This window comes from Pelodiscus sinensis, chromosome 1 (genome assembly GCF_052426305.1).
Source record: "Pelodiscus sinensis isolate ZL-2025 chromosome 1, ASM5242630v1, whole genome shotgun sequence".
Taxonomy (NCBI): domain Eukaryota; kingdom Metazoa; phylum Chordata; order Testudines; family Trionychidae; genus Pelodiscus; species Pelodiscus sinensis.
The window spans coordinates 109,801,206-109,824,588 of record NC_143052.1 but is presented as its reverse complement, the minus strand read 5'-3'; the positions used below and the strand labels follow the sequence as shown (position 1 = coordinate 109,824,588).

General features: G+C 43.9%; 1 protein-coding gene across 1 annotated transcript in view; it reads left to right on the top strand.

Annotated features, from left to right (window-relative positions):
• The first annotated feature begins 1,566 nt into the window (after nt 1–1,566).
• Nucleotides 1,567–23,383, top strand: part of NINJ2 (ninjurin 2) — a 72,871-nt gene continuing 51,054 nt past the window's right edge. The window contains exon 1 of the mRNA XM_006135440.5: nt 1,567–1,861. Coding sequence (XP_006135502.1) covers nt 1,829–1,861 — 33 coding nt within the window. The 5' untranslated portion in view covers nt 1,567–1,828. The remainder of the gene's footprint in view (nt 1,862–23,383) is intronic.

Here is a 23,383-nt window from a genome sequence, read left to right as displayed (position 1 = left end):
GGCATCTTATTATAGAGGTCTTTAAGGAAAGTAATTTAGAACAGGTAATTCTTTGTATTAGTGCCTTTTGCAATAGTATGCTTGTATGGAAACTGGTAGGCAATGTAGAAAGAGATTTCAATCCCTACATCCAAATAACAAGCAAGGCAAAACACTACATTTTGTTTTCAAAACTTCTTACATTGAATTAAAAAAAAATCAAATGGGAAGCTACTGTCATAACAGTCCAGTGTAGATTAGGACTCAGAAATGTGCATTCTGACCCCCAAGCCGTGCCTCAAAGGTTTCAAGTAATAGTCAGTGACTTCCAGGCTAATGAGACTCATGAATTGTGCATGAATGCATGTGATGGACAGGTGACTTTCAAATGGTTGTCAGGTAAGTTTTTTATGTAAACAGTGCTCACCTTTTAAGAGAACAAAAAAAATTGTTTAATTCTTTCAGGCATACATTACAATAGTTTTGACAGCTGCTTACTTTTTTTTTGTGCTTTCACACAGAATCTACATTGCCTGGATCCTAAATGGGATGGAAAGTTTTTCATCGAGATAAGCCACAAAACTGAAAGCCAAATGATCTGGGTTCTAGTCCTGACTTTCCCACAGACTTCCCATGTGACCTTATCACTAACGTACCTCTGTGTTTCAGTTAATCTATCTCTACAATGGGAATAATACTATCTACTGCACAAGGATTTTATGGGGATAACATCATCAGTTCTTTGAAATGGTGCCACAGAACTGCTAAATATTATCATGATCATGGTCAAACTGGGCCTTCTACTGGGAAGTATCAATACAATAGCAGTTTCCACTGAGAGAGACTTTAGTACCTTTCACAGACGTGAAGATAGAAACTGTGATTAACACTGGTTAACTACATACATATTACATAGCATGCTTCTTAACAAGAGAGACTTCTTTCTTAGTAAAAATAAAACTTTCTGTGCCATTGTTGTTGATCTGTGAAGTTGTCCTTCAAAGCACAAAACATCACTTGATCTTTGGTTGATGTAAAGTTTCATAGATCCATTGAAGTCAATGGGGCTATGCTGACTTTCTCTGGTAAAGAATCCCACTTGTATTAAATTCATGCTTCTTCACTTGATTTTGGTTGTGTACATTTCCTTTCTAAAACAATTTTTGGTTACTTCTCACCTACAAATCGAAAGAGAACCTCATTTGAAAGATCAGGAATAAAAATCCCAGACCCAAATGCCTTTTTCTTGGTCAAGAAAGGGAGACGTACCTAAGAATGGGTTTAGAATGGAAATTCCATTTCAGTTTCTCCAGGGCTTTTCTGTAATGTTGTGCAGCTGCAAAGGAACATGACTTTCTGGCCATAACCATCTCAGCCACTAATTTGCAAACCATCTTCATATGATAGCCCTGATATGAACACAGGGGCTCTGTGGCTACAGAAAGGGTTCAGGATTGTTGTTAAATACTTTGTACAGTCTGTGCCATGACCCCTATGGTACAATGGCTGCATCACAGAATTCCAGCTTGAGTGATCTCACAGGGCCCAGCTGGACTCAGGGAGTTAGTGGAGATACGTAGTGAACAAAACTGTCATAGCAAATCTAAGAGGGCTGTTTATTCCATGGACCATTCAGCATCTTGAAGACAAAGAATTTGTATGCCACCCCCTTCTCCCCTGTGCACTTGTGCCAAGACGGGCGTCTCACATCAGGGAGATGAATAGCAGGTCTGTTTCAGCAGCTGTGCTCTCCTACCCAGAGGAAACATTGGAGAGTCCCTGAGACTGCAGAGTCCCAAGCTACTGTGCAGTCTGCAGAGAGCTGAGGAAGAGACCTAAGGGCAAAAGGATGGCATCAGACGGGGAAATCATCAACTTTCAAGTGAGTCCATCTTGGGAATTACCAAGGGGGAAGTGGGAGGGCAGGGGGAGGTAATATCAGTTCCTGTTACTTACCCTTCTCTTTTGAAAACTCTGCTGAAATTTTCAGCTCCCTTTGGAAAGCGACTGATTACAGGATCCTCTCCACACTCTGCTAAATGAAAAGGCTTATTAGCTCCCTATTGTGAAAAAGACAGGATGAAAAGGGGGGGTTGCGAGAGCTTACTAGAAACAACTATTTTTGTGGAGAGAGTGAAACACCAGAGGTGGTTAATGTCCAACTCTGAGAGGGAGGCAGTGCAAATGTTACTAGCAGTAGGAGTTAGAGCTGTTCCCTGCCTCACAAAGCCCTTCTGTGTTTGGCAGAACGTGCTCACAGCCAAGAGAGAAGGAAAAGAAATACATACAGCAAATGCTCGGCAAGAAAGCATGAGCCAGGCTTTCCTAAGTGGGGTTGATAGAGAAACAAAACTTACAGATAAAGCTCTTTTGGAAGATGTTTTTTAAGGAGGATGTTTCTTTGGACTCTGTATGTCTTTTAGGAAAGGGCAACTGGAAAGAAATTTTTAGAGCTTGATCAGGGGTTTTGATTTTAGAAACATTTGCCAAATTTGGGAAAGTTTCAATTCAGATCTGCACCTAGCAGCTGACCCCTTCTCTAGAACTACTCCAAATGTAGCCTGCACACAACTCCCAGATTTGGGGAAATTTGGCCCAGTATCCAAACTTTGTAGTTGGTCTCTATCTTTATAGTGGCCTAAGCCAAATTCTTAGATCTGAACACAGCAAAACTTTAGGGAAGTTCAGATCTAGGTCAAAATCTCTAGACCAGTGCTTCTTGAACTTTTTAAGACCGAGGAACACCAAACAATAATTTTTTTTTATGAGGAACACCAAGGATACAGAATGCCTGCCCCTTTAAGGGCAGCCATTTTGAACTCTGTTGTTCTCCGCGGCACACCTCCAACTGCCTCGCGGCATACCGGTGTGCCCAGGAACAAAGTTTAAGAAACACTGTTCTAGAGACTATCATGCAGAGAATTGGGTCTGTTATAGAAATCATCAGAACAGAAATGAAGACTCATCCCCAAAATTTGATAACAGGAAATGGCGGAACAAAGAGAGTAACTGACTGATTTAGGCAGGGGCCTGATACAGGTTGATTCACCGGGTCATTTCAGCAGAGGAATGAGATGCAGGGCAGGCCCTTAAAGGGCTGGAATGGGAACAGGAAAGAGAGAGGGGCTGGTATTTCCCAAAACAAGGTAGAAAGGGTGAAGGTGGAGAGTTATACAAACTGGGAACAACTGTAAAGGGGAACAGGTCAAGAAATATAAACAAAACACAGCCAAATCCCCTGCCTAGAAGTTCCTACACTTGGGAAAAATCCAGATTTGTACATGAACCCAGCCTCTGTAACAGGACAAAAGAAAAGGCTTTGCATTCAGATTTGAACCTCTAGTGTGAATGAAGGGCCATTAAGGGTAGCTTCAGTCAAGGAGGATAGTATAGGAACTGAGAAGAGAAAGATGCTTTGAATTTCAAAACTAAAATTTATGTGTTTGTTTCTGAGCCAGGCAAGTGCAGGGTATCATTCGCTTCTCTGCAAAATCCCACAAGACAGAATGTTTTCCTGAGAGTCTCCTAATGGCACCTCATGGGCATTTTGCTAAACCAGAATTTACAAAACTTAGGCAAATACTCATAGGTTCCTGCATTCTTGTCACCAAGAAGCCTCCTGGATGATACTGGCAAACGGAAGATAACACTATGGATGATGTAGGTGAGGGAAGTAGAGGGATCCTTGGAGGACCAGAATGTGAAACAGCCTTAAAGGCAGAGCAAAGGAAGCAGGAGATGAAAGAGGGGGAAAAGGAGGCAAGGACAGTGAATGTGCTCTTTAATTAAAGGAACTTTTGGCAGTACTCCTTGGTTCTTTTTTCTGGCTAATGAAATGCAGGTGCCCTCTCTAAAGTTCAACAGCTACAGCCCGGGAGGCCCCTGCAGGTATACGCACTGCACGCTCTGGGGCACCGCACAGCTGCTGTATGAGTTTGTGTCTCAAAGAACTACTGTAGGCTATTATAGTATTAGCCAAGAATTCTAATGTACATTTCATTTGGCTTTATTCTACAGGCGTTTTGTGCCCAAATGGCTGCTCACTGCCAACTTTAGGATTTGTAGATTGCATCACATTTAGAGATTTTCCATTTGAGAAAAAAAATTCAAAATCCTTTAGCCTGCAATGGAGGAGATATTTATTATGCAGGCTCTAGTGAGAACTGATCCATCTCCTCTTCTTTAACTTGTCCCACAACAGGAGAACAAAAGCTCACCAGATGAAGTTAATAGAACAAATAAAAATAAATACTTCCCTCCGCATGTAGTCAGCCTGCGGAACTGACTGTGTCCTGGAGCAGGAGTCAAATACTGTAGCTGGCAGTAAACAGAGGACAGAATAATTTTATGACCAATAACAACATTTGGAGTTATGCAAGCTACGAGAGGCACTTTGTAATCCCTTATATCAGTTAATGGTGTATGGGCATCAGGAAGAAATAGCCCTTCTGCCTCCAAGCAACACAGTATAACTGATCAGACATATTAAAAAGGATACCTGAGAACTATCCCAGGATAAGAGTCATATCTGCTTTCCGAAAACAAAATAGGTAGCATGTTCCCCACTCTCTCCCTCCCCAAGCCTCTCCAACTCCAGAGCACTTCTACAGAGCTTTTTTTTTCAACTCCCACTTGTAGGCATACTTGCAAAATTCTATCTGCACAGATCCTAAAATGAGACAGTCAAAATGAAAATTGTTGTATATCAAGTTAGGATTAAACCCTTCCCTATCCAGCAAAAACCTGAGTAAACAGATAAAACTACAACCCACGCCAAAAGGTGTGTGTCTGTTTTTCACCCCAAACATCTCTTATTTAATGGCTTTCAGATATTGCCAGCAATGGCAGCTTAATTCTTCTCTTTAAAGCATCTGGTACTGGCTGTCAACAGGAAGTCAGACGAGCTGGACCAGTGTGCTAATCTGTTATGGCGAATTCTACTCTGAGATAACCGTGAGCTGCAACAGCATTTGGGATAGCAACATAAATAAAACCAAATCCACCACAGACATCTCATCCTCACTCCGCATTGGTATCTGATACCATGATGATGGGTGACTTAGAAATTAAGAGATTGGTTAAATTAATTAGATTGACTTAGTTGAATACCACAAGAAAATATCAGTGAACATATGCTCCAATTCTGATTGGCCATTCAAAGCAATCGTGGTTGCTACCTTATTATTTGCTATTCATGTACATCTCTGCGAATCCGTTTGGGTCAAAGGGAGTCTCACAGAATGAATGTTGTTCATATTCTTGTGTTAAACATATTTGAAGATGAGTGTCCTCTGTTCACTTTTGTCAGTTTTTTAGATTGCTGTTCTTCTTAAAAAGTTAGTCATCCAACGCATGGGACAGAAATGATACCTTGCAATCTAGGTGATAGATCACACACTATACATAACAAAGAATGCATAGTGCACTATCCAGTCTTTTCTCTAGTCTCAGGTGGGTAGCCATGTTAGTCTGTTTCATCAAAAACTATATGGAGTCCTGTAGCACCTTAAAGACTAACCATTTTATTTGGGCATATGCTTCTGTGGGCTGGATGATAGTTTGACCAGACCTAGATTAAATAGATTTTAGACAGACATCTTAATAGGACTGTATGACTTTAATGAGTAGTGTCAACCTGACAGTAGGGATTTTTCTAAAACATTCACAAAATGAATGGAAAGTCCCACATAAACCATATATTCTCTCTCCCACATCCTACTTTCACACTGCCAGATGATGAATGTAGTGGGTTTGTTCACAACTGGATGAGACTTCTGTTTATTCTTGTTTTTGTGGCTTTAAGTTTTACTTTCAGGCAGCATCGTGGTTACAAGATCTTTGCACTGTACATAGTTGTCAGCTTCTGTAGAAATAGCCAATTTGTGCTTTCTAGTGCTGCAGGGACCTTTACCCTCATTCAGCAGTTTCCAAGAAATGTGACAATGTGATTTTATAGTCCAAGCAATGTTCCAGTTCCAGAGGGCTTCAGTAATGTTATTTGGATACTGGGCAACATTTCTGGAAGATTCCAAGTGCTTAACAAACAGTAAGTAAGCTTCATAATACCCTAGGAAGGTAATGGAGGAATATTCCTATTTTTCAGATAGAGAAACTAAGTATCACTAACTCAAACTGAAAATTACAAATAAGAACAGCCTGAGCAACAAAAAGTCTAGGGTGGGATGGAAGGAATGTGGAGGGTTAGAAAGAAAATTCACTGTGGAAACAAAGCTCTTTTAATGTAGTCAACAGAACCAGAGATGTGAAATCTGGTATCAAATTGGGGAAAATGAAAGTTCTTATGTCAGTTTCCCAAGTCACAAGGACATGTGATTCTGCACAGTGGTATCCAGTCTTTTCTCTGTCACGCCAATGCTAGAAGGCTTGGAGATGTGGTGCTAGCACATCACTGTGGAGAAAGATTTTTTTTTACAGCACTACTAATTTGATCTTTGTTCTTGAACCATGTTGTGGTATTTCTCCTCATTCCTATAAATTCCTCCTGCTCCCCCTCCATTCCTCTGCCTCGGTGTGGACAGCAACTTGAGGGGCACAATGGAAATCTTTCAAGCACAGTATTTTGGGGAGAAGGAATCTTGAAGAAACTAGATCATTGGTAACAGATCTAGAAGCTGAGAGCACTGTGGAGTGTGATATGTACGAACACACACACACACACACACACACACACACACACACACACACACACACACACACACACACACACACACACACACACTCTGGAGCAGATTAATCCAAACATCCTATTTATTCAAGTTTCTAAACATTAACTTACTTTTCAGAGTGCTTTCAGGTGCCAAACCATCCTTAGGGTAACTCTACCAAGGTCTATGGAGTTATCTCAAGAATGAATTTAATCCCTTAAATCTGAAATTCATGCAACAACAGCCTCTCTCAGGAGATCCTGAATGCCTTCTTAGAACATCCTTTTTTATGGTTATTAAATATTTATATTGCAGTACTGCATAGAGATTTCAGTAAGGTCAGGGCCCCATCATGCAAGGTACTGTATAAACAAACACACATAATATACGCACCAAAGGGGTTTTGTGAACCCTTTGCACAATGATGGGTGCTAGATTCCTTGTCAACTCTTATCGATATGGGGCACAAAATGACAAGCTAGAACAGAAGTGTAGTTTGGTCCTGCTCTACGTTATCAGATCTGTGAGCCCAATCCTGCTCCTACTGTGTTTGTACAGCTCTGAACACTCAGCCTGAACTCAAAAACTACCATCAACATCTGCTTCCGTTAACAGATAGCAATACTTTAAGAACAAACATTTTCATTGTCCCTCAAATCCTCCTTCTCCAGCCAGAATCCTGAATTATACAAAACCTTTTCTAAACATTTCAAAACCATAAAGAGTTAGTTCGAATCTGGAACTAGAACTGCGCAACAGTTCTGAGAGTTTATTGTATAATAATCTGGAGTGATCCACCTGCCCCAAAAGAGAACAAAGTCATCACAATGCCTTGTGCCAGGGGGATTCCATCAAGGGCTCATATCCAACACTGCAACATTCCCAAGGGTGAGCAAAAGCAGTGCTTGAGGGACATAGTGGCAAAGGGTATTGCTACTAAAAGCAGCCAATGGGATTAATGAGATGGAAGCACATGATTCTTTGTTAGCAGTACTTCCTGTGGTCAGAGGGACTCTGAGATGTTTGGAAGCACATAAGGTGAAGACACAGAGTTTGGTTAATGAACACATTTTAAGTATAAGTGTTTTTCTTTATCTGCTGTTAAAACTCACAACAATGGAAGAAGAGGTAGTGGAGGGGGATTAAAAGATGGGGGGGGGTCACAAGAACAGTAGGTGCATGGAAAGAGCGGTGAGATGTTCTCTGGCTAAAGAGACAAGACAAACCCATGTGGTTCCCAGAGAGAAGAATGAGGGATGCAGAGGGCCTTTGCATTGAGTGGCACCAGTTTCAGGCAGAATAAGGCAGCAAGTCAGCACAGCTGCGCACAACCAAGGGGCAGCTTAGAAAAACAAGGTCAGCTAACAGGTGGAGTAAATACGCATGGGGACAAAAACATCCCCCTCCTTCCCTTGCCCTTCCCTCCAGCCCATCCTGGTTTGTTTGGCAGCTTGTGTAGGTCAGTGGCCTCTAGTATTTTATTGTTTAGTTTTATAGACTCCACCTCAGCACATGGTAAGCGGGAGGCAGTCCAGAGCCACCTGGGAGCTCCCTTCCCTCAGAAGAGGCAGAGAACACATGGGCTGTGAACTCCCCCCATGGGAACATTGCAAGGCTGACAGGCCAAATGCAAACAGACTGAGCCCTTGATTTCTGCTTAACATTACAGGGACAGTTACATGCCTCTGAACTAAGGGACCGTCAGAGGCTCTTATCCTCATGCCAGCATGTAGTGTAGCCTTCTCTGGGCTTTTCCAGTTGGAAAAGCAACTCTCTTCAGGCTCCTCCATCCTCAATGTATCCCTTAAAAGCTCTTCTATGCATCTGCTAGCACATAGGTTCCCAAACTGGGGTGCGCACCCCCTGGGGAAGGTGAAGAAATTCCAGGGGGGGCTGTGAGGCAACCCAGCTCCCCCCCCCCCGATCAATCTCCCCCCCCCAGAATATGTCCAGTCCATCCAGTAAAAAAATACCATGTGAAATGTCCATGACTGTTTTTTGGCCCTGGTCAGTTCCTTTTTTTTCCCCCCTTCTCAACAAGTTTCGCTGCTATTTTTTGGGCGGGGGGAGCCAGGCATGAGGGTTTCTCAAAAATCAAAAAGGGGATGTGATGCCGAAAAGTTTGGGAACCACTGTGCTAGCCAGTCACACAGTCCCAGCCTCCCTATTCATGTACAGAGACCTTTGGCACAGCCCTACTGACTCCTCATTACTCACTGCTAGTTGGTCTGCATAGAAAAATGGGTTTCGTTCGGTGTTTCAGCATAAGCCCGAGCATGGCTGTGGTGATTTCCTGGTCGGCCAATTAACATGATAAATTATGAGCTCAGAACACAATAAATCAAACCTGTCCCAGTGGGTCTTTTCAAGTAAATGTGTCCTTTATAACTTACAAATCAAAGCAGATTATGAATCACAGTTCATATTGGTTTTCATGTCCTTTCCCAACAAGAACTGAACAGGACAGTCTATATCAGTCTGAATGTCTCATCAGTTTCCATGTTCTCCCAGCTCCTAAGAATTGAGATACTATCCCATTCATCTTCCCAAGTAGGGCTCTATGTGCTATGCCAATACAAATAATATATAATAATAATCACCTAGCCTGCTATTCCAACTATTTAAACAGGAATGTAGCTATCGCTATGTCCTTCTCTGAGCCAAACTCTCATGCTTGAACCGTTCCCAAGAGTGCACAATCCTTCTCCTAGAATTGGATTCTCAGTTACACCAAGACCCCTTTTAATAGTAGGTGACATTTACATCCATCCAGCAGTGTTAGAATGCTGTAAAGTTACCTGAGTGCCACTGAGAATCAGGCTCAATTTCTGTGTGAGCTCTTGTGCTTCTGAAAATGTTGGCTTCAATGGTTATGGGCTTGTTTTCCTGTCTGTCAAACGGTGACAACACCATATACCCCCCTCACAGGGAAGTGATGAGCCTCAGAGGTCATATTTGTAAAGCATGTTGAGATCCTTAGCTAGAAAGCACTACCAAAGGGCTAACAGTTTACACAAAGTGCTTGCAAGAATCTGCCTGTGCGTACACCATCACTTAGATGGAGACTTGTCCCCTAGTGCCAGATTTGTGCTGCTACAAAGGGTGTTTTTATTGAAGTATCCAGTGGGTCCAATTCTGAAAATATGGCTCATCATATATACAGTAGCCCAGTGTCTGAGTCTGTAACGCTGAAATGCTGGTGTTGCCTCTGGGGGGTGCTGTTGCCTGAAATGCTGGCTGTTCCCTATGGGGGGCGCTGTTGCCTGAAATGCTGGCTGTTCTCTCTGGGCGGCCTGTGCTGCATGGGGAGTGCGGGGCCCAAACAGCCGCTTGCGTCGCTTGATCCCCCGCGGCGGCCTGGCTGAGCGGCGCAGAAGTCAGCCGAATGCCACGGTGGGAGGCAAAGGGGGGCGGGGCGGTGACGTGCGGCATGACAGCGGCTCCAGGCCCTGCCCCCTGGCCGTGAACATCACCGCCCCGCCCCCCTTCGCCTCCCACTGTGGCGCTCGGCTGACTTCTGCGCCAATCAGCCGGGCCGCCGCGGGGGAGCAAACGGCGCAAGCGGCCGTTTGGGCTCCGCACCCTCCCATGCAACACGGGGAGTAAGGAGCCCAAACAGCAATTTGGGCTCCATGGTCCCCTGAGTGAGAGGAAGGAGGGGGAGGAGAAGTGACAGAGAGAGACAGAGGAGAGCTGAGGAGGAGGAGGAGGAGGAGGAGAGAAGAGAGAGAGAGATGGAACGAGAGACTGACGTGGAGGAGAGACCTGAAAATCCCGTCTTATGACGGTCTAATTGGCTAGTGACTCAAATAATAATAAATGAAGACATATACCTATCTCATAGAGCTGGAAGGGACCTCAAGAGGTCATTGAGTCCAGTTCCCTACCCTCATAGCAGGGCCAAGTACCGTCCCTCACAGATTTGTCCCAGATCCCTAAATGGCTCCCTCAAGAATTGAACTCACAACCATGGATTTAACAAACCAATGCTCAAACCACTAAGCTGTCTCTTCTCTCCCTCCAAATATATATAAAAACATCTCTGAAACGATGTTCCTGATTCATCTGTTCCTCACAGCACTCATCAGCACTATCAATTTAGATACCTCCTAGGATGGAACTATGTACTAAGGAGCATTTGAACTACAGGTACAAAAATCTGACACTAGTTTCTTTTTGCCTGGGAGAAGGATACACTCATGGACACTGCAAGAGATTTGTGCGTTAATGGCTACGGTCATAACGCTTTGCAGCCTTGTACACTGGGCAAGTCATAATTCCCTGTCATGTTACATAAAGCAGTTGTGTGATGTTATAATTATGGTTGTGAAATCATTTGTATCTTAAGCTCTTATATTCATGCACTTATAAACTTTTCCCCAAAATAACCATTTGGGCTAAAAAAATTTATATATATTCTCAGCTCAAAGGCAATTTAGTTCTGGAAAGTTTTGTGAAACCCAGTCACCTGTTTTTGAGTGATCGTAGCATTAAAAAAAATGTTGGGTTTCACCATTTAAAGATATTTTCAGGTTTTTTATTTCACACGTGGATAGCCCAAACAACAGCATTTTTTAAAGGGCCCAATCTCACCACACACTTTATTCCTCTGAAAGGACTAGTTTTTCTTCAGTAGGAATGAAAGTGAAAATACTCACACTGGCTGTGTCTAGACTGGCCAGTTTTTCCAGAAAATCAACCGTTTTTCCGGAAAAACTTGCTAGCTGTCTACACTGGCCGCTTGAATTTCCACAAAAGCACTGACTTCCTACTGTAAGAAATCAGTGCTTCTTGCAGAAATACTATTCTGCTCCTGTTCAGGCAAAAGTCCCTTTTGTGCAAAGCTTTTGCACAAAAGAGCCAGTGTAGACAGCTCAGATTTGTTTTCCGCAAAAAAGCCCCGATCGCGAAAATGGCGATCGGGGCTTTTTTGCAGAAAAGCGCGTCTAGATTGGCACGAACGCTTTTCCACAAAAAGTGCTTTTGCGGAAAAACGTCCGTGCCAATCTAGACGCTCTGTTCCAAAAATGCTTTTAACTGAAAACTTTTCAGTTAAAAGCATTTCCGGAAAATCATGCCAATCTAGACGCAGCCCCTCTGTATATTGTCTTTGTGTTGAAAGGATGCCTACTCACAGGCAATAGCACAGTGATAACACTTTCTATTCCTCAAAGATTTTTAAAAATATCAGTGAATTCAGCCCCACAATTTCCTTACAAAGTCTTTTTATCCCCATTTTACAGATGGATAAACTGAGAGACAGATGGATAAATGACTTGCCCAAGATCACACAGAAAGTCAATGGCAGAACCAGAAATGAAGACCAAGCTCTTCTCACCTAGTCATGAGATTTAAACAACTTATAAAGTGACAGATTATCTTAAATAAAGCAGTCGCTCCAAATAGGCCATCTAGTTTGAGCTTTGGCACATGGCTTGGATTGATTAGTACTTGGTGATCCTGGTGACACCATCTGTTTTTGAATAAATTATTGGGGGGGGGGGTTGTCTATCACTATGGTATCTGGGCACCTCAGAAAACTTAAAATGAACTATTAATTGAAGATCTCAATGAGAAGCTGAACATATCACACTCTTCTGATACCTACAGCTTTACCAGTCATCTAGGAACTTAGGAGTTCTCTTCAAATAAATTACTGCACCATGTCTGGTGAAGACACTATGCCCACAGGAAAGAGCTCTCCCATCAGCATAATAAAACCACCTCCATGAGAGGCAGTAGCTGTGTTGGCATGAGAAGCTCTCTTGCCAGCATAGCTCTGTCCACATCAGTGCTTAAGGCAGTGTACTTATGCCATTCAGGGGGCGGTTTGTTTGCACCCATGAGCGACATAAGCTATGCTGACCTAAGCGTGGTGTAGACATAGCTTTGGTAAATTGGGAAGGCACAGAGGTGTGTCTTCTACCTTTTTTTGTGGCTTGATCCATGCTTAACCATGTTTCTGTAGGAAATAATTGTAAAGACTTAGTGTAAGTGAGACTCAGGCCTTAAATTGGGAAGAATGGAAACCTTCCAAATGATAGACAGTGCTCTCCAATTTTCCCAAATCTGCAGACAGATGAAACCATAGAATACTAGAACTGGAAGGAATCTCGAGCGTCCAGTCTCCTACCCTCACGGCAGGACCAAGCAACCTACATGTTTAACTAACGATCTCCAATGATGGAGATTCCACAACCCTTCCTAGGCAATTTATTCCAGTGTTTAACCACCCTGACAGTTAGGAAGTTTATCCTAATGTCCAACCTAAACTTTTCTTGCTACGATTTAAGCCCATTGCTTCTTTTCCTATCATCAGAGGTTAAAGAGAATAATTTTTCTTCCCCTTCCTTGTAACACTCTTTCAGGTACTTGAACGATGCTATCGTCCTCTCAAGGTACGTCTAGACTGAGGCACTATTTTGGGATACCGGAAGTATCCTGAAAAAGCAATGCTGCATCTTTAAATGCTCCAGCTATTTCTCGAAATAGCGGGGACAGTATTCTGGTGTCCCTGTAAACCTCGTTTGTCTACAGAGCGCCACATTTCAAAATAAGCTCTTTTGACCTAGACTCGGAATAAGCAATTTGTGTAGCGCAAATTGCATAGCTTATTCCAGCAGAAGGGTACTGTCTAGACATACCTCAGTCTTCTCTTTCCCCAACTAAACAAACTCAGTTCTTTAAGTCTTCCCTCATAGGTCATGTTTTCTAGATCTTAAATCATTTTTGTTGCTCTTCTCTGGACCTTCACCAATTTCTCCACATCTTTCTTGAAATGCGGTGCCCAGAACTGGACACAATACTCCAACTGAGGCCTAATCAGTGGAGACTAGAGCAGAAGAATGACTTCTTGTGTCTTGCTCTCAAATTCCTGTTAATGCATCTCAGAATCATGTTTGCTTTTTTTTGCAACAGTGTCACACTCTTGATTCATATTTAGCTTTTGGTCCACTATGACCCCGACATCCCTTTCTGCAGGACTCCTTAAATCAGGGCTACTCAACACATGGCCCACAGGCCACATGTGGCCTGTGGCCCATTAATTTGCGGCCCACGGAGCAGCTTGGGTTTGGGCTCAACATGTGGCCTGCAGGTGAGATCCTATGAACATGGCTTCCACTGGGAACATGCTCCACAACAGCAAGGCATCTCTCAGGTGCATTGAAAGATGCACGCAGACGGACTGGCTGGAACATACGGGTACAGTGTGTCAGCATTTCTAGCCCCCAGGGAGGAGGTGCCAGGAGTGCTGGGGCATTGTGGGAAGTGCTGGCTGCTTAGCCTTGTGGTCAAAGCCTGAGAGGTACTGACTGACTCACACTGGCCATATTTGGGTCCGCCACCACGGCTGTGCAGCGCTGCCTCCGTCCTACACAGAGCGATGGACTCCCATGTGACAATATCAGCTCTGCTGGGAATTCAGGACAGGGCTCCCGGGCACTTGTCCTTTTTTGCCTCTCATATCCGGCCTGACTCATTTCCCCTTCCTCACCCCCGCCCCGCCCCGCCCACCACCGCAGGTTGGAGCATTCTGGCTTGGAAACTTTTTCTGAGTAAAATCACTCCAAGAAACACACCACTTGAAGCTTCAAGCTAAACACCGGTATACAATTTTCTTTTTAATAAGAAGCATTAAAAATGGCAACAAAGAAGAGACGCTTGTTGGATGAACACAAGGTTTTCAACCTTGTTTGAGAGATGGAATTCACTTTTGCAGAGATAAATGGCAAGCCAATGTGTCTTCTTTGTCAAAAGACTATCACTGCATTAAACAAAATAAACTTGCAACGGCACCATGACTCTTGAAACTATTTGCATTTATTTGCATATACATTTGCATATATATGCACCGACATTTAAGTTGCGGCCCTCGGCATGTGCTGTGAGTATCCCTGTGGCCCCGGGGGTTTCCAAAGTTGAGTAGCCTTAGATCAGTGGTCCCCAACCTTTTCAGGTTGGCGGGCGCCAGGGGCGTGGCTGTTCGCCCGCTGGGTGCCAGGGGGCGGGGACACTTGCCCACCCGGGGGCAGCCCCCCCCAGCCGCATGCCCGGGGGCGGGGCCCCCCCATAGCCATGCGCCCGGGGCCGGCGCGCCGTAAGCACCGCGGGGCCAAGGCCGGGGCCGGGGTACGCGCGGTGCCCCCGGGGGCGGGGCCAAGGCCGGAACCGGCAAGGGCACGCGCGGTGCCCCCGGGGGCGGGGCCAAGGCCGGAACCGGCAAGGGTACGCGCGGTGCCCCCGGGGGCGGGGCCAAGGCCGGAACCGGAACCGGCAAGGGCACGCGCGGCGCCCCCGGGGCCGGGACCGGCCATGCGCCCGGGGCTGGCACCTGCCAGCCCAGATTGCTCCACGGGCGCATGTAAAGAGCCCGGCGGGCGCCATGGCGCCCGTGGGCACCGGGTTGGGGACCACGGCCTTAGATAGTCACTTCCCATTTTGTATGTGTGAAACTCATTGTTCCTTCCTAAGTGGAGTATTTTGCATTCGTCCTTATTGAACTTCATCCTATTTTCCTCAGACCATTTCTCCAGTTTGTCCAGATCATTTTGAATTATGACCCTATCCAAGCATTTGTAATCCCTCCCAGCTTAGTATCATCTGCACACTTTATAAGCGGACTCTCTGTGCCATCATCTAAATTGTTCATGAAGATATTGAACAGAACCAGTCCCAAAACTGATCCCTGCAAAACTCCAAATGATAGCTACATTAACCAGTACAGAATGTCCACATCCAGCTCAACAGAACATAATGATGATTGTTGTTTATTTCATTGTGTGGATCATTCTATCATCTGGCTTCCATAGCATGGTGAATAGAGGCCCTGTGCTGCTTTAGCTGTTTTCTCCAACCTTCCCCCCACTCCGATCTCTTCAAAACAGCTTCACTCCATGCTAGTGACCAGCCCCTCTTGCCCTTTCCTCCCCTTCTCTGTCTCCCTTGCCCTCTTTCCCTTCCCTTTTTTCTATGTAGCTGATCCCCTCCTAGGTGTAAACAGCCACAAAAAAAACCTGTGGCAGTGACATGACATTTGCTGCCATCACATTGTTCACTCTGCTTGAGTGTTCTAGCCCTTCCCCACCCTGAGTCTTTCTTGCTGTGATTAGACAGATAGATTCTACACTGGCTACACGGGGGCCTACTGAGGCAGCTAGGCTCAGTCTGGCTACCAGAGGATGAAGCAAAGCCTGTTGGCCCAATTCTTCTACATCTGCTTTAAACATCAGGCATGGAGAGGGGAGTTAAAAGGAGACCTAGTACAGCCCAGGGCTGAACAGGAAGGAGAGCACAGTTCTGCTTCATCCTTGGAGAACGAAGCCTGGCTCCTGCCAAAATCCTGAGATATTTTGCTGCCTGTACAAGCCTCCCACTGGAAGGGACAAGTTGGCTCAGGAAGACTGATCAGAAAAGGACCAAGACAAGATCTCTTTAGAAGAACAAGGCCCTGCCAACAAATCCCAAGACTATCCTGATTTTGAGCTCATTGGTTTTCCTTTCGTGTTGGAGTTTAATACCCCAGAAGAGGTCTCTAAATCACTCTCTGAGAACTTCAGTAGCTCAGTCAGAGGTGATGAGCCCATTGCAAGTGTGGGTGGGTGAGGTTCTGTGGCCTAAGATGTATTAGAGGATCAGGACTGCAGAGTCAGATTAAATGATCAAGATGGCCCCTTCTGATGTTAAAACTGATGAGTCTAGTTTTAAGAGGTAGGACTCAAGTGTTCCACAGAAAGAGAGCTAAAGCACCACAGTATTAGACCTGCAAGGAGTGATACTTAATTGTTGGGGACCTGCAGGTGGGGAAGCTGCCCTATGGTGGCAGCCTGCTTACACTATCTATTTAGACAATATTGCCTAATGGTTTCCTTGTATTCTCCCACCTATGATCTCTTGCTGTACATTTTCGATTGTAAGGGTTATGTCTACACTGTGGAGCTATTTCGGGATACGGGAGGTATCCCAAAATAGCTACCCTGCATCTACACAAACCGTTCATTCTTTCAAAATATTGTTTTGACATACCAGGCATTCTATTTCACCATCCCGGTAAACCTTGTTGCACGAGGGATAAGAGATGGCTCAAAATAGCACATTATTTTGACATTTGGCACTGTGTAGACATGCCAAATGTCAAAATAAGCTATTTTGAATTTGTTTTTGAAATACGTTATGCAATTTGCGTAGTGCAAACTGTGTATCTTATTTTGAGTTTAGGGTGCTGTGTAGATGCAACCTAAGCTCTCTAGGGCAGGAAGTGTCTATTCTGTGTTTGTACAGCTCCTAACACAAATGGGGTCCTTGTCTGTGACTAAGTCTTGTAGGTGCTATAATATACAGACAATAAAGTGCCACTTGTGATACATTGAATCTATAGTCCTTCTTAAACAGGAGGCATTTAAGAAAGAAAAAATAGAAATACAGGCATAAAGAAAGGGATTTCCACACATTAATTCCAGTTTTTTCTGGGTTTGTGGATCAGGGACCCCATGCTGTCTGGAACTGTGCACAGCATAGTGAAACATCTAGTAACTGAGTAATATATTGCAAGTAAATAATACACCACTACTTTTTTTTTCTCTGGTCCAATCTAGCTCTCACTACTGTCTTGATCTTCATGTGCTAGATTCTTGGGAGCTGGTACTGGGCTGATTTCTTATGCAGTCCCCATTTTTGGCATGTTATTGTGAAAAAGTTGCTTGAGGGATGTGCACAGTTTCAGTCTCATCAGTGAGCTTTGTCAAAAGGCTTTTGCTTTGACACGGTGGCTCCACATATATTTCCAAGGAATTTGGAGCCCTCCCAAACTGTGGTTCTCTCTGGTGTTCACTGTTCAGCTGGTTGCCAGCTTAACCTTTTAAAAACATTGTGAAGTCCATAATGGGCACTAGCTCCAGGAGTGCTTTGTGGCTGGAGCTCTACAGGGAAAAACAGAGTGAGTGCTCAGCACCTGCTGGTAGCCCCACTTACCAGGTCCTCCCTTTCCTCCTAAGTGCCCCCTCTGCTGAAAGGCCCCACCAATCAGCATCTTCTCTTCCCTCCCAGCACTTCCCATCCACTGTGAATCGATCAGCTGTTCAGTGGAGTTCAGGACTTGCTGGGGAGGAAGGACTGGGGCAGGAAGAGGCAGGGGGAGGGGGTGGAGCAGGTGGGAAGAGGCAGGGCAGGGAATGGGAGTTTGGGAGAAGGATTGGAGTGGAGCCTGGAGCAGGGGTCAAGCACCAATGTTTCCTCTAATCTTTTCCATCCATGTGCGTATTTTTTCCATCCAGCGGCCTCACAAGCACACATCTTACAGGGGACACTGTCTAACACCATCTTCCCCAGTTACTTCAGTGGCTATGAAGTGGTTGAGTACTTGTGAAAACCACCAGCCTATTTAAAGATAGAGGGCAACAAATGACAAAGCAGACACATGAGGTAAGGGTTGAGCCCCGGAGATTGAAATTCTCTATTCACAGAAAAGGTACAGTACAGACTGCCCTATGATACCCTGCCAATCTCCACAGACCTGTGAGGTTAATTTAGGCTGAGTTTGCTCACAGGCCACAGTTGGTACCAGCTGCGCTGTGGACCCTGTTACAGATGTTTAAAAAAAAAAAGTGCTGGTACTCCAGGGGAAAAGTTATTGTGCTCTGACTGGAGGTGCTGGTACTGCGTACCGGGCAGTACCATCCCAAAAAAAGCACTGGCGCTACGTCTGTAGCTATACGTGAAGCTCCTGACAACAACGAGAGGCTGGACTCATTTCACAAGGATAAATAACAGCAGCTGTTGGTTACTGCACACTCGACTCAGTTTTCAGCTGGTGATGTGGAGTTAAATGGCTCTGCAACCAAATATTACCCGCCTGCTGAGCTCTCTCTGGCAATGAACCTCCACACGCGCTTCAGAGCTACTGAGTTCAGACAGTGTTAGAGGGTTCACTCTCCAGGCCAGCTGAGTGACAAAATGGTGATTAACTGGGGATTAGGCTCCATGAGTGGGGGAACAGTTTCAAGAACTCTGGGCATGGGGCCAACATGTTGGTGAGGTCAGGTGTTTACAGCTTGGGTGGGGCAATGCTGATTTTAATAGGTCATTTAAAATCATTTCCTGTTGGCTCATTCCCACAATGTAGAAACTGCAACATTATCTCTCTTCTGGGAGAAGCTGACTCAGTCACTTGGCTTTCTACAGAGAAAGGTGTCTGTCTGGCAGACTAACACTCCAATGACAACCAGTGGCAAAAAGCGAGAATAGATGCACCACCATTGAGACATGTGAGAGAAATCTATCCCTTTTTACTGTAAAGTTTCAGAGGGGTAGCCAAGTTAGTCTGTAGCAGGAAAAACTTAAAAAACAACAAATAGACTAGGAGCACCTTAAAGACTAACAAAACATCTAGAGATGGTATCAGGAGTTTTCATGGGCGAGGAAGAAGGGATCTTGCACAAAAGGGGTTTTTTGTGCAAAAAGGCGCCATCTTCACAGCTCTTTTTTGCACAAAAACCTCTTCCGCAAAAAGGATCGGAAGAAAATATGCAAATGAGAGTGTGACATACGCAAATGAGCACCCTTTTGCATTTCTTCGTCTGGAAAAAGTTCGTAGTGTAGCCATAGCCTAAATATAATTCACTTTCTTGTCTTGTTCTGCCCCTCTGTTTTTTCCCTGTCTGATGAGAATGTGTTTTTCATTGGGCTAAGAGTAAGCAGTATCCAGTCTGTATTCTACTAATGTGCCCAACATCATTGTGCCTGCGCCCCAAAGTAGCTTCTGCTTTTGTTTAATATATTAAATGCCATAGGCAGACTAAAAAGGAAAATGCACCTGCTAAACTTAGACTGTTTAAAATGGCTTTGGACTGTTTATCTTGAAATTAAAACATACTGTGGGAGCAATGAACCCTAGGTTCTTTTCCCTACTCTGACATTGATCATGTTCTGTATTTTTCTGTGCTTCAATTTACTGTGTGCATATTTGGGTATGTTTACATTACAATCAGTGGATAGATTGCACCTAGGGTGGACATACTTAAGATAGCTTTAACAGCTAGCACAAATACCAGTGGCAGGGAAGATGCAGTGGCAATGACATTATTAGTATGGGTTAGCAACACCAATAGGTACCCAGGATTCTAGGCAGGTTTGTGCAACCTCTGCCACCACATCTTTGCTGCTATTTTCAGATGTGCTAGCTAGATTAAAGCAACTCAGTTATGGCTACATGAACTACAAATCACACCTCCAGTTCCAGGGTAAACATACCCTAAAGGCTATGTCTACACTGCCCCTATTTTGTGCAAAAAATATGCAAATGAGGTAAAGCGTGGAATATCACTGCACCTCATTTGCATAATTAATTAGGATCCATTTTTGCACAAAAGCCTTTTGCGCAAGAGCCGTTCTTCCTGGAAATAAGAGGAAGAACTGCTCTTGCGCAAGCGGGGTGTGTGTGTGTGTGTGCGCAAAAAGGACCCGTGTAGATGGCTCCTTTTTGTTCAAAAGCCTCTGGCGCAAAAACGGAGCCTCATTAATTATGCAAATGAAGCACAGCGATATTCCACACTTCGCCTCATTTGCATTTTCTTTGCACAAGAGGGGGCAGTGTAGACATAGCCATATATGAGAGGTAGAGACCCTGAAATAGAATTACTGCAAAACTGTAGGGGAATTACTACTACCTTTGTCTCCTGTGCCTTTGTGCCTGGATTTGTGTAACTAACTAGATGTACCACTGAGCAAGAGGAGAGCGAGAGTACAGACTTCTCTGAGGATCTTGACAGAGCCTTGCAACAAAATGTCTGCTCCAGATTCAGACTTCCTCACACCTCCCTTCCTACTGCTTCTCCACTCCCAAAAAATGCAAGAAGTTATCTGGATCCAAAGTTTCTTCAATCCTTTCTAAAAACTAGTTTTTTTGCTGCAAAATTTGGATTCTGATGCACTCACCAGAGATCATGAGCATTTGTTTTGCATTAGCAGTGACATGCTCCCCTCCAACTGTCCCCTGCATATAGATTCAATGGAGGATGGCTATCAGATATATTAACAAATGCAGACCAGTTTCTGAGTGTTCCTATTCACTTCCTTTGTCCTGCGTTGACAACAGTAATTTAAGCTCTTTTTGGACTTCAAAGAAATGCATATTATGTAATGATAATGTTTTAGTTGACATCAAGCAGTCCTGTGGCACCTTAGAGACTAACATTAATATATCCAAAGCTTCAGAGGGGTAGAAGAATTAGTCTGTACAGGATAAATTTAAAAAACAACAAATAATCTGATAGCACTTTAAAGACTAACAAAATATGTAGATGGTATCATGAGCTTTCATGGGCAAAGCCAACTTCTTCACATGACTGGAGTGTTGGATGTCCAGAACCAAAATAAAGAGAGGAGAAGGGGAGGGGAAAATGGGAGGAGGGGGAACAAAAAAGAGGCAGTGGGTATATAAATATCAAAGGGAAAACCAAGCTGGTATGTAACAAGCAAAACGGATAGCCTATAAACACCTAAAGACTGGATAGTTAAAGGAAGCAGATAAGGACCATTAGATCATCTCATCTGAAGAAGTGGGGTTTGCCCACAAAAGCTCATGATACTATATATATATATTTTGTTAGTTTCTAATGTGCCACAAGCCTGCTCATAGTTTTTTGAAGTTGCAGACTAACACGGCCACCCTTCTGAACTTCTAGTTGCAAGGCATTCCTTTTAACACCCTGCTTAGCAGCATTTTCTCCCTTGAGACTTTCCCTAGGTCTCATGCTAAGTTCTCATTTACTAAACTCACTCAGGCAGCATGGCCCAAAGGTCCCTGAAAGTGATATCAACCCAAATGACCTCTTCAAAACAAAGTCCTCACTGAGGGGATATATGGGGACTTCACCGATTTCCAGGTGTATTGTGCCACTGCTTCCAGTGCACATCTATCAGCCTTCCAAGGTCAATTTAGTGTCCACTCTCCACAGCATTTACAATTCACTGTAAATCTATGGGCCTGATTCTCCACCAGTTTGGCTTTTACACACTTGTGCAAAGTTGGATGTAAAATGTTACCAAGCCAGTGATATATCACTTATATCAGCATTTTAAACCCACTTGGCACAGGTATTTATTCTCTAAAAAATCCTAGTAGAAAAATAGTAAGAAAAATAAGCTAAACTCTAAGTGTGGCACCTGAATTACAAAAGGAAGGGAGCTGACTGGTCTAATCTGAGAACTCAATCCACAGAGAGGAGACTTGAAAAAAAAAAGTAAATTTATAGAGGATACCCAGGAATAGTTGTTGAAATATTCTGAAGGGTGTTCCTTTTGGCAGGACATCAGGTTCAAATAACAAGCACAGAGCTAACAATAACAATAACACTTTCTACACATTGATAGTGCCTTTCATTTAAAGATCATAAGGGCTTTTACAAACATTAATTAATAACAAACTCTAGGAGACGGGAATGGTAGATGCCAGAGATTCACTGATGTTGAAAGTTGGGCTTTTATGTAAACTTGGTGTTGAACAAGATGGAGTCCATATTCGTTTTTGTGGGATGGCCTGGTGAGCAGTGTTCCCTGTAAGCTGCATGCTTGTGCAGCCACTCAGGAGTAATTCAAATGATGCTCAACTGATTAGCAGTGCGCTCACTGGTATGTTTTGTATTTCTATTGGTGGTGCACATACACATGCCTTGGTGCGCATAAAACATTTATCCATCACGTGGATGGAAAAAATTGAAGGGAATACTGTTGGTAAGCATTCTTTATAGTAGACTTGGGTAAACTTAATAGGCCTGTTTTTATTTTTTTAATAACCCAGACATCTAAGTTGTTACATGCAAAAATGTGTGCAATTAGGTAACCATGCAGGCAAACGATTAAATTGCATGTACTAAAGAGGCATTTTGTGTTTGCATGTACAGCTACCTGGTTTGCATGTGCATTTTCATATGTTCCACTTGCAGTAGCCTGCATGCTCTGATTTATGTGTTTTGGGATGAATTCAGTGATTTGTTTTTGAAAGATATTCACATGAACATATGAAAAGCTGCAGGCCAGAAAGAAGAGAGAGGCCCAAAGTAAAACCTCGCCCACTCTAAGGAACGAGGTGTAACTGTTAATCCGAACTAAGGACTTAGTTCGGATTAACTTTAAACTGCCTCGTGTAGCAGTTCGTTCAAACTAAGGGGGATTTTAAAAATGGCGGCCGGACGGGAACATGCAAATAAAGCCCGGGATATTTAAATCCCGGGCTTCATTTGCAACTCCAGTTGCCTGATTTGCCTACCTAGCTCAAACTAATGAGCTAGTATAGACATACCCTAAGTTCTCACAGACTTTGGATCCAGACACATGCTTTTCAGTTTAGGACCATCTCTGCTAGCCTGTGCTACCTGACTTTTCACAAAGCAAAGAAACATGACCATCCTTAACAAAAACCACTGGGTTCTTGTCCCTTTCAAGATGCAATTCAAAATGTCACTCTATTTTTAAAACCTTCCAATGCTTTGCTCCATCCTTCCTCAGTCACCTTGAGCCAAATACTCATGGGAGCCTAAGGCAGTCTAAGAAAATGTAATTACACTTTCTTTCAGGCAACTGGTCCCAAATTACATTATAAGGCTTGTCTACATGGGCACTTTACTGCAAACCAGAGTGTGAACCTACAGTATACCAACTTGCTACACAGTAATGTTCCATGTGGACAGTATAGTAATGTCCTGCATATTCTGGAGTGCGGGTTATGCCTTTAGACTACTCTCTGA